Source organism: Streptopelia decaocto, assembly GCF_964273445.1.
Source record: "Streptopelia decaocto genome assembly, chromosome: 6".
Lineage (NCBI taxonomy): Eukaryota > Metazoa > Chordata > Aves > Columbiformes > Columbidae > Streptopelia > Streptopelia decaocto.
The window spans coordinates 24,041,139-24,053,836 of record NC_138660.1 but is presented as its reverse complement, the minus strand read 5'-3'; the positions used below and the strand labels follow the sequence as shown (position 1 = coordinate 24,053,836).

At 38.6% G+C, this 12,698-nt stretch overlaps 1 protein-coding gene across 5 annotated transcripts in view; it reads right to left on the bottom strand.

Moving 5' to 3' along the window:
* LIMS2 (LIM zinc finger domain containing 2) overlaps window positions 1-12,698 on the bottom strand; it is a 51,259-nt gene that overhangs the window by 35,783 nt on the left and 2,778 nt on the right. For all 5 annotated transcript variants that reach the window (XR_014184472.1, XM_082056847.1, XM_082056848.1 and 2 more), the window contains 3 exons: window positions 1,339-1,498; window positions 453-519; window positions 28-148 (listed from right to left, as the gene is read on the bottom strand). Coding sequence is in view for 4 of the 5 variants with exons in the window: in XM_082056846.1 (XP_081912972.1) it covers window positions 28-148; window positions 453-519; window positions 1,339-1,498 (348 nt within the window). In the remaining variant the exon portion in view is untranslated. Of the gene's footprint in view, window positions 1-27; window positions 149-452; window positions 520-1,338; window positions 1,499-12,698 lie in introns of those variants that run through there.

Below are 12,698 nucleotides of genomic sequence, written 5' to 3'. Positions count from 1 at the left end.
ACTTCAAGAGCTCCTGCTCTGTCTTACCTGCCCGCGTTCTTCACAAATCCCAGGTCAGCAAGTACTACATCACAGAGCTCACAGCGGAAACATTCTGGGTGCCAGTTATTGTTCATTGCCTTGATAACACGCCCAATGATGAACTCACCTGCAAGAGGAAAGTAACACCTTGAGACGCATGAAGAAAACAGTTATGAAAAGTTTACTGCCCTTCATAACCCTTCCACTTTAATTCCACAAGAACTATTATAGTCTAACTTTGAAAAAAAAAAACCCTAACACTTATTCTCTAAACAGGACATCCCAAATCACTGCTGGTATCATGCTTTGTTTCCCTCTAGAGCTCCTTAAAATAACCTCGACAGTCCCAGCCCAGGGCTGGAAGTCACTGCAGTGGTGGGAGGCTTGCACAGACCTGTTAACCCACGGTGTTGACATGCACCACATCTTACCACATTCCCCGCAGCAAGGAGCAAAGAGCATCTGAAAGTCATGCTCACAGTACTTCCGACCTTCAAACTGTGAACAAAACAAGAGAGAAGGAGCCCTCATGAATAAACGAATTACATTCTGATAGTTCAGCATGATTTTCCATTGAAATGAAGAATTAGTCAGGGTCATCGAAGTTTTCCAGTTCTAGCTGCCTCCACCTGATTTTAAACTCCTAAGGATTTTTCTTAAAGAAATATCCAGATATGGCTTCAGCCTTACCGTCAATTTGTGTAACAAACAGTTAAATCAATAGCAATGCTGCTACAAGACAGTAAAAATCTTGAAGTGTCCAAAGTCCTTTTCCTCTATTTGGCTTTAACTTCATTTTTGTTTTAGTTTTTTTAATAATGTAATTCAGAACTACTCCTCCTACACAAGAGTAGAACTCTAGGCAAATAAGGAACACAGCATGTTTAAAATAATGTGTTATTCAAAATATGTACTCAGATATACTCTGTAAAAATATTTCATCCTGAATATTTCAACTGAGTTCACCAGTTTCAGTTGCCCAACTGGAAATGTTTGGTACAAAATATCTAAAAGTAAAGACGTGTCCAAGGAAATATTAAGAAACATCTTCTGTATTCTTTTTGAAATGCCTTTCACTCTAAGAGCAAGCACACAGGTTGTTATTGTTACTGATGTATATGAAGGAGTATGTAAGAGAAAAAAAAAAAAAGGAAATTAAGTGGGAAGCCGCTCAAAAAGACAGCATCAAAAGTTTAAGGCTAAGAAATTAAACATGCAAGAAAGATGGAAATTCACCTTTCTGCCAGAATTGTCACTTAATTGCCTGCCTTTTAATGGAGATATTTCTGTTCTCTTACATACAGTATGAGATCTCACCTCATAAAAAAGTCCATCTGGGAACTGGCGAAAACACTGAGCACAGACAAAGCAATTTTCATGATAGAGCTCCCCATTGCTGTTCACAATCCTCTCTGCAGGATCAAATCGAGTCTGGCAGCGTTCACATACTGCATTTGCGAGAGCATCAGACATATTACTGGAATAAAGACAAGAGTAAGAACATGAGTGATGTCACAGTCAACCATGGGTATACTCATATCATCCAAGTTTTCCCCAACATCTATGAACACAACATTTCCATTGCTTTAAACTCCCTTTTACATGAAAAAAAAAAAAAGGACCAATAAGTCCATTCAGCATTGACATCAGTTAGAAATAATGTTCTTGCAGCTCCCACGTGGCAGAATGAGCTCATGTAGCAGATATATCTATTGCGCACTTTTGGCTGCTTCACCAGTTTTTTACCTCATTATGTCATCCTGCTAATAGCTCATACCAAATAGCCACAATTTTAAATAAACCAGTAGTTCGTAGAGCAGCAAACACAACGATTCTGACTTCTTGGGATTTCTGGTCTCAGGACATGCACTTCTGAGGATTTTCTGATGTGCAATAAGCACTGATATCCCACTGCAGTCTCTCCTTTACTGTAGGAATTAAGAGGGCATTTCCCTCTCTATCCAGCAGCTTATATACTCAAGGTTCATTGGAAAATAATTATATACAACACCTCTGTCTTCCTGACATATTAGCTGAAACTGTCAAAGGATTAAAAAGGTATGGGAAGAGGTAAGTCTCTCTGGTTGGCTTGGCAAATACATCAGCTTCATTTCCTCAGAAAGTGAGGCTAAAAAACCCAAACCCACATTTGGAAATCATGCAAAGGACATTTCCTCTGTCTGCCCTAAAATGTGGAACAACTCTAACCTCTTCCACAAAATGTTCACACTTACCATCATGCTAATGTAAATTATTTATATACTAACATAATGTAGTTTTCAAATCATATACCACATGCCCAAAAAAGGACGAAAAAAACATGAAGAGTCTCAGTTTTTTTGTTGCAATGCAATCTTTCTTTTAACCACTAGACTATCCAATAATATACAAATTCAATGTTGTTACACTTTTAGATATAGAAAAACAATTCTGTGCCTTCTGGGCACCTTCTAAATTCTGTGATTGGAAAGAGCAGTTTTATAGGTGGGAGATTAAAACATTTCTATGGCTTGGTAAAAATAGACTTCCTTTTTCCACTGCAATTCCAAGGGTGGCAAAGACCAAGGGAGCTGGTAATAATTTCAAGAACGGAGTACTGATTTAGCAGAAATTTATTACAACTTGTTTCCCTATTGCAATATGAAGGAGCTTTAAGAAAACAGACACGGACCAGAATTATGGACAAGCAGGAAATCCTGTAATTTCATAAACTAGAGATCACAGGTTAAAGAAACTATTTTATCCTGACAGAGCAGCAAGGGAATATGTCAACACAAAACCATCAGTGTTTGCAGCAAAGCCAAGAGACTTAATTGCCTTAGTTTTCAATCACCACTCTTTCAGTTAAATCATGAAAATGTGTACAAGGACTTGAAAATATAATGTCTCCATCAAGTACTTTTCACTCCTGAAGAATGTGATGCCTGAATTCCAAAAACTTGAGCTAGCCACCAGCCATGGTTAGGAAAGCCTCTTGTCAACATCAGTGAAAAAGCTCCTCTGGGTTACGGGAGAAAACGAAGCAAAACTGCGTTTCGGCGAGTCTCATCGTTTCCCACACCACAGCAAGTGTGGCACTCTACACATTAACAACAAAGCACGATCTAAGGTTGTGTTTGGTTTTTTTGCTTTATAAACAAAATTCTGATTTTCCTCTTCTTTCTCCAAATGCACTTTAACAGTACTCCAGGGAAGGAACAGAAGCCATCACCACCATCCATTACCTTAGTTGTTTGCAAAAGCAAGAGAATATCAAGAGTCTATTTACCATGATGTTCATGTGTGATAATGCCAAAGGTCCATCTCCTAGCTATGGAATATTGCTCAAGGTATTTCAATACCATTTTAACAGCAGAATATGATACACAGCAAAAAAATAATGAATGATTTTGCAAAACAGCACAGAACAAGCCCTTCAAAGACTGGGAAATTGAAAACATTAAAAAAAATTCAAAATGTTTGAGCTAGAAGGACTTGGTTGACACCGACAAGATATAAGAAGTATACAAGTATAAGAAGTATACAAGATACAAGTATAAGAAGGATGACTGTGATACAGCCACAGTTGTCCAAGAAATGACACAACACAAATGAGCTAATGAGTGTCACTTGTTACTCATACATGAGAGAAACTATTAGTCCGGGGAAAAATAAAATAAAGTAATAAAAGGAAGAACCTGTACACAAAACAACATTTCTCTGCATCCACTATTAATATAAGTCATCTGAACTTTGTTGGAAGCACCATACAGGAGACAACTAAATCCCACAACAGCTGCTGACCAATGCGTCTCCTGTAATACCAACCAGTAGCTGTGGCTCTTTGACGATCATTGCACAAGTTTTACCTCTCTGCTCTTCTCATGAATGACTTTGTTTCCATTTTTACTTAATACATTTTATCCTTCTACATTCAAGCTAGAATTTGCTACTTCGGCATTGCCCTTTTAAAGGTATGACCTTTGCATTTATTCAGAAGTTTTACTTTCACGTATACCATAGTTTCATAACTTCTCTCAACTACACAACCGTATGTGCCCTCTTCCTTGTGCAAAACCAAGGTTAAAATTAACCAAGGCTGGAAGGGGGAGGGGGAACAGTTCTAATTCAGAGCAATTTTATGATTCAGTTTACCACACTGCTGCAAAAATGCTTCTGCCAGCAGCATCGGGAGTGGAAAAGCAACACCAAAATCATATTTCTGATGGTGCTGCCAAGAGTTACCATGGAAGTCTGACTTACTGTGTCAATCATAAGATATTTAGATCTGAGCCTTCTCCACAAAGGACAGTGCCCAATATGGAGTGCTTCTTGCATTGCTTGCTCACTTGTTTTTTGCAACTCAGTAACAATACAGAATCTTCCTCTGTTTCAACAATAAGCGGTGACACAAAGACAGGAAAGGCTGTTAAAACATGACGAGCTCAACATCCTGAAGCTATCCTGTCCGGCACAAACCCCAAAAACACCAGCACTCAAACAATGCTTTTTCCCATCTCTCACCATATGTGCTCTATCTTAAACAAATTATTTTTGTCAAAGTATCTAATTTACAGAAACGAGTTACTTACCATTATAATTAGGTGTGAGTTTCTCATGCTTTGACTTTTCAGAATTATTTACTACAAAGTATCAGCACTGCTCTCAAATAAAATTAAATTTTAAAATTTCCTTCTTTATAAGAAGTGGAAGTTAATTGGGAGACCCACTGTGTGCCACTGGTACCTGTGCTACAGAAAGATTTAAAAGCATTTTACCTTCTTATATCACTAAAGTCAATATGGATCTATCTTCCAAAACCAGTGGTTTCGTATACATTTGGGCTAACAAATGTCAGATCATATTCTCATACGGATTCAGGAAAATTGGTCTGTATTACCACAGGAAAAAAAAAAAAAAAAAGGGGGGTCTACCAGTAGAAGCCAGTGTATGCTGAAGATATCACAACACGATAACATTCACATAGTCATTTCTAGTATGTATACACACAGATGCCTAGAACAGAGAAAAGTCAAAAATCTAGAAAGCTATCCCCTCTTGTGTAGTTCATAGATGCCAGCAGCTAGAATAAAAATCAGAAAACTCCAGGAGAGTCCCCATATCATAGCTGATGATTCATTTCACAGACAATGACTTATATAAAGAAAAAAGAAAGAGGAAGCATATCAGTTCATGAACTTCTGCTGAAAGAACAGCCCTCAACTACCCTTATCATTCATCCAAAATCTCTTCACTGCAATTGACTTTTATCGGGACAACTTTCCCAAACTGATATAACTTGTTTAAGGTTATTATTAAACTTGTCACAGAATGTTGGAGAAAAAAAAGCCCCATTTGTTCAACGTATTATTTGTTGTATATTTGATAAAACTATGTGCACAGTTTCACATTCTCAGCATTTCTCCTTCTACTTGCATTGAGTTTTCTGTTCATTCCCTATTTAAGTATTTTTTTCAGCCAGCTAAATAAGAAATGAATACTGTTTCTCTCCACATATCTTCCTCAACCACACAGCCTGCAAACTCTCAATGCAAGAAATACTTTTTATTCTTATTTACTACACAGGGACAACAAAAATTAAGAAAAACATGGCTCCCCATCACTCCCTGGCCTACCAGCAACAGCAATTTCCTATTAGTAGAAGCCAAGGGTTTAAAAAAAAGAAATTCCACTCCTTCACACATTAAGCTGAGAATAGAATGCAGCATCTGTATGGCTGGTCTGCCATATGGCTGGTCTGGTATTCACACAGAAAAAAGTCCTACAACATCTCCACACAATTCAATCCTTGTTTCCAGTAAACCATGACTGATTACTTAAAAAGACACATACTTATCATTGTTCACTCAGCCTGGGGAAACATCAACAACATAATGAAATGTAGAGGTTTTAAACAGATTATACTTCTTACACAGGAAAAACACCCTTTTATTATCAAGCATGTACCAGTTCACCCACAATGTCTATTGATAAATAACTTCTTATACTTAATCTTTCTCTTCTTCACTTCTATTATCTCAAAGAAGCTAAAATGGGATGTTTCTTTACCAGCACTGATAAGATAGATCATTCCCAAATGTATTCATCAATTTATTATCATAAACTAAAAGCAACACTACTTTTGGATTACTCTCGTTTGCCTAAAGAAAGGAGATAAACTATCGGGACCAATCAGGAGGGAGAAGCAAAAATTATCAGTAGCTCAGAAACTGTGGATAAAATACAAATAATTCAGGAGATAAAATTCCCCAACAGATTATAATTTTCAGCACTGTCATCTGCTGAGTAAAAGCAGGATAGGTAGCTTTATGCTTTCTTCGCTTCAGGAACTCTGTTGTGAAAAATGTATTAACTTTATGTGACATTTCCCCCCTAAATCACTCTGATAGCTGCAAAAATTATTTCTTTTGAATCTGCTTGGCCTTACTAAAAATGCTGCCAGCATATAGTTTCCATACAAGCATGGTCTGCCTTGTTGTGCACACGTGTCACCCCAGCAGTACACACACAGCCTGTCCCCTTCAGCACATCACAGTGCCAGCCCCTGGGCGTTCTCATTCCCAGCATCACGTCCCTGTGGTCCCAGTTGTGCCCAGTTCCAGAGCAAGCTCCTTGCCCTGCTCCGCTCTGCCTGGACTTACGGATGGGCCTAAGCCCAATGCAGGACATTTGGAGAACTGCCACTGTCAGCACTGCCCAGATCACCTCTGCTAGCAGCCTCACACAGAACACCTAACAGCACAGGTTTAACAAGAGACATCTCAGACAAATAAGCATGTTCCAAACACCAAGCTCCTGAGATCTAGCTGACATAGAAGGCAGATGAGAACTAACCTTGCTCTCCTACAAAACTGTATTACAGTAGTACTGACTACTACAAACACAATGTCGAGAAAAGGGCATTCTTTCTGCATAGTGGACTAAGTACATAAGAAAGAGTTCTAAACTCTTGTTTTTATTTTTAAATCGAGGCTTAAAAAAAAAAATCCCGGTTGTGTTACAAACTCAAAAAAAAATTTTTAGACATAATAATTGGAAATCATGGGAAAAAAAATACGGTGCCTTCACCTTCTTCCTGGAAGGCTCTTAGAGCTTACAATAAAACACAGGTAGCTGAAAGCAAACTACATTTTGACAATGCGAGGTGACTGTGTCTGTGCATTTATCTGTTCATCCTTCCTATCTTCAGTTCACACTCTGCTGTTCGTTTTACATTGCTGCTTTTTCAAAGCCGATTTTCTCTCCCCAGTCCCTTCTGTGCTTTTCAGTCTTCCTGGACAGCATCCTCTCCACTCAATGGCATCAACATTTTTTCTCTACCTTCTTACTGACCTCGTCACTCAATTGTCATACATTCACACTCACAACTTTGTGTAAGAAAAACTGAAAATTTACCAGCTAACAGCTGTAGGCTAAAGAGAAAACAGTGGGAAAAATAGGGTTCTAGTGAGAGAACCACAGCTCAAAACAACTGCTCGATTACACGTAAGCATCAGATCTGTCTCCTGCTAAGAAAAGACTGAAACTCAAAACTTCTGACTGCTAGAAAAAGAGTCTCCTCTCCTGCACGTTCACTGATCTCCCCAGTGACACAGACCTCAGGAAAAGGATAGTTTAATCAACATTTTGAAAAATCACTGCATGTCACCATTTCTTTATTCCCATAGTGGCTAAATACTTCACCATTAACACCACTAACACTGATGCTGGTTCTGAACAGTCCAGTCCAGTGCTTCCAAACGGGAAGGTCCTCCATTGTCGCTTTCCTGTTATTGTTAAAAACTGAAAGCTTCCTTATCAGGAAAGTCCTTTCCTTTGTAATCTACTTGGAAACGAAAATAAACAGACTTCATCCCCTCTGGCTGTGTGCAGACAATTCCCGCTTTAAGTTAAAAAGCCCCCCCACCAAAACCAAACATCTATCAAATCTTGGAAAATGCTCCAACAATCCCGTTCCCTTCATCTCAGAGACATACCCACGTATCCCAGCTGCTGTGTCTGTCCTGCTGCTCAGGAGTGACCCTGTGCCACTGAGCCGATCCTGCCGGCGTTGATAAAGTTTGGAGGATGCCAGCCCCCGAAGTCGCAGGCCAGCCATGGCACCCAATGCCACTGTGAAGGGGAACGCAGAGAGACAACTGGAGCGAACTCTCACAACACCGATATTCAGTGAGTCACCTTCCTTTTGGGAGTTGCCTTTACATTTTGGAAGAGCTAAAGCAGGATGCATAGACTCCTGCTCGAGCATTGTTTCTTACAATTCATCTGCCATTCTACTACAGTCTTAAAGATCAGACAACCTCTTTCCTGTATTCCACTAGCAATTACCTGTTTAAGCCAGCACACTATGAGTCCACATCAGCAACTCTTTCTGTTAGACTTGCATAATGTGGCTGTATAAATTTCATTAGTGAGTTCAAAAAAAAAAAAAAAAAAAAAAGCCTGAGTCTTCACCTAATAAAGCCGCTTAATTCAAAAAGACTCTCTGATCAAAGCAACAAAGAAATACAGAAAAGCAAAACAGATTACTAGATCTCTTGACAACAAACACTTCCGTTTACTGCAGATCAGTGTCTGACCCTGGCATCTCTGAGGTGGTTCCCTGCAGATGGCTGCATCACGCCATGTCTTAGGGATACTGCGAACAACAGAGCTCGTCCTTCCACGTGGGTAAAGCATATTCCAAGAAACAAAACCACAAAGACTTTCACTCTCCAGACACACTCCAGCCTGCAGCAGCGGCATGCAGAGGAGGGTCAGGAAGCAGGGAGAAGGAACATACTTGTCATTCCAGCCTCCAGAGCTCTCTGCTGGGAACTGAACAGGGCCTTGAGAGAGGAGTTTCCCCTTCCTACCATTGGCCCTCTCCACCCACCCCTGCAAGAAAGAGGATCACACATCACAAATGGCTTGGGACACAGGGTGGGGGGGTAGGAAGAATAAAGATTTGAGAATACAGAAGTCAGTTTTTAAGAGAACAAAGAGAAAGGAGTGGAAGGTGGGAGCATCTGAGTCAGTGTCATTTGATCAGCATCACCACAAAAAACATCTCAAGAGTCATTACCAGCAAATTATTTTTTAGAAAATTATAGAAAAGGAGGATTTTTGTAGCATGAGAGTGAAATATATTCCATGACTACAGCTTGGCAAGCTATAGAGGGAAAAAGAAAAAAAAAACAAAACCCACAAAAAACCCCAAGCAGTACAAATGATGACATTATAAGTAATAGATGAGTATTAACCAAAAGCAAAATCCCTTCTGTCCTTTAAAGAAAAACAAAAGTGTTTACTGGGACCCAGCAGAACAGGCACAAATAAAGAACATAAGTTCAAAACCACAAATTAGTAACCTACAAATCTAAAATTCACCCCACAATCTGCCACTATCATTTCTTTCAGATTGCATGTGTGCTTTATCCGTTTCTACTTTACGACACAAATGGAACAGAAGAAGAAAAGTGTCCTCCATACTGGATGTTTTCACTGACCTTTTAAATTTTAGAGCAATAAAACACTTTAAAACTGTAGTATTAAATCACCTTTTTGCTTTTAGCACAAAGCAAACTATTACATCACCACATCATCTCCCTTAGCCTTAAGCAATGTGGCTAAAAATCTCCTCCTCTCTCAAACACCTAAGCTTTTATCCTCCTGACTCATACGACATTTGACTGGTTTTCAAATCACCACTATTCCACAGAAAAGTACAGATCTCTTCTTCGAAAGGGAAGAAGAGGTGATGGAAGGAAAAAAAACCATCAAAACAATAACATCGTGTCTTCCCATCACTCAAATACAACTTGCTCACTCACTCATCTCTCGTTGCCTCGCACATAAAGAGTGAAAATGTTACGGGTTTGGTCTTCTTTCCCTCTTGACAGATCGTTTTTAAGAGACAGAATCAATGCCATAATCTTACAGCTGGTTACTTTCTGGGCCAAACTAGAGAAGAAATAAGCTAGACTTCTTCTAGGCATTCACAAATAGCTCTCCTCAGAGAAGCACATCTGTGTCCCCAGAACAGACTACTAAGGACCTTCCAACAAGTTAAAATTTGTCTAGAGAGCCTCCAAGAGCAGATTTAGATGGAAAGATAATAAGGTTAAAACATATTTTTCAGCCCAGAAGAGTAGAAATGGCTGCTCATAGCTCAAAGAGATGAGGCATCTCTTAGTTTGATGCATGCACCTTCTCATCAGCACCAAGAACCTCTCTTAATACTATCGACCTTTATACTCCTTCCTCCTTTTTCAAACCATTTTACTTGCAGTTGCTTCATAAAACAGAACACACGCACAGCAGCAGCTCTCTACTGAATTAAAAAGCATCTACTCAAATGTTAGCCTAATTGAAAATAATATACTCTTATTTCTTACCTCAGCTGGATTAGGAACAATCAATAAGCGTATCTGCAAATGCAGCTGTTCTTCTTTTGTTGACTGCAGGAAGTACATAGGCGTATCCAGATCCCAAATAGACCAAGTATAGTGACAACAAAATTTTCTTACAAAAGTAATTCTGCCGTGAAACATGCATTTAAGGAACATTTTTCTTTGGGCTTTGTATTACATAGATTTCCAAAGGCAATATAAATCAGCACAAGCATTTTTTACCTTGATATTTTCTAATCAACAGCCCAGCAGTAAAGTCTTAAAATAAATGATCTTCAATTATGGATTATTTTCTACTTTGGGCATTTAACAATGTTTTGTTCACTGGTCATTCACTGATTTGCATTCTCAGGGTTAAGTCCATCACAAACAACGAAGAAAATAGGGCAAAACACAGTAACACCCACCACCCCCCAACAGTCCTCAAAAAGGCAAAAATCGAAACAGAGAGATGGAACAAATATATCAAACACAAATTATAGAAGCAGTCTTCACTTACTGGTACTATACTATGTTTCTAAAGGCACCAAAAATCACATAAATTGTATTTCTCAGCATTGCAAAAAATAGGCTGCTAAGAAACATACTATTTTATATGTAATACATTATCTCTTATACAGACTTTGTTTCCAAATGTAGTTAAACAACATGTAATCTAATAAAACTGAAATACATATATCATTCTTATTTCTTTCTGTCCTATTATCTTTGGATCTTAGTTGGTAGAGATATGTTCAAATAAAGAGTGACTTTTTAAAGTGAACAGCATCCCTTTAAACCACAGGCTACTCTTGACACTGGGGACTATTAACAGCCACCTTCTTCCAGTCAAGACACAGATATAAGACTCAGCCAAGACATGGCAGTCAGAATTGTTATTTGCAAATTCCAATGATTTACTTATGAGTTTTCTCTAACAAAACACAATACTCACACTGTAACAATGTAACCTGTGATACATGTCCTATTTGAATGTCATTTCTAAATATTGATAAATTTTTAGTAATTTTCTACTTTGAATAAATGGAAGTGTGCATCTAGCTTTGCATTTTCAGGAATTATATTTTTCCCTAATGTTAAAAATCAGTCAAATAAATCATGCAACTACTTAAATTCACAAGACACCCACTGCAGCTAAATGGGACAGAACACTTAAAAGGAAAATTGAGTTATTTTTTGCCTCTCTTAATTACTAATAAGGCATCAGTAATCACAGTACCTAAAAGTGAGCCCTTTTCTATTTGACAAGAAAGGTGAAGTGACAAACAGCAATGTACCAGCATGGCATGTTCTCCAGTATTCCTTACTTTTAACACACCGTAACAAAGCAAAATCACTCCCTTCCCGGTGTCAACAGTTTCAAGACCAGAGGTACATTTATGTCGTGCTCCTGGCTCTGGAAGCTTCTAAGGGTTCATTATTGTGGGGATGCTCCAGCTGTGAAACAGTTCATCTCCTTCTGGAACCCAAAACCCCTGAATCTCAAAACTGAAGAACATTTGATTACATAATGTCTAAAGATTTTAAGAATGACCATGTAACAAACATTGAACATCTGGCCACAGTTCAGCAGAGGGACCTGTAAGTGGATCTAAGGAAGTTCGTTCTTGATGCTGAATTCTTTTTAATGACTTAAGAGTCTGTCCCAGCCTGAAAACACCACTAAACATGGTGCTGTCAAATAGCCTCAGTCATACAGGGTGATGAGCAGGACAATGTTTCACAGATGCTGAACTGTATGGGTTTTGTTTTCCTGGGAAACTGCTACCCAAAATGGATTATAATATTACTAAGGAAAAAGTCAGCTGAATTACAGCTATGAGAAACATATCTAGTAGAACAGATAACCACTCCTAGGAAGGACAGCAGACAGAAATTTACAAATTTTCATAGCTGACAAACTTTCCAGGACAAACATTTCTGAAAACATTAAATAACGCTTGCATTCACTTATCAAAAGCTAAAGCCAAGGCCTGATCATTTAATAACAACCCTTTGAAATACATCTGAAGACAAAGAGACAGAAATCCTGCATTACTTCAAAGAACTGCACATGCTGCAGTGTCTCATTTACCTCAGAACTCTCTACAAAACCTCATGCTTCATGTCAGAGCTTCTCAGTCAATATAGTGCTGTACCTTACCAGGCAGCTTTCTGAGGAAGCATGGGAAAGAAGACAACAAGGATCATTGTCCACAGTTATTTCCCACTGTCCTCTGCAGCTGAGTGATTTCACCTGAGGTCAACATGTGATTCTAAACAACAGTATACCACAATCCACTAAAA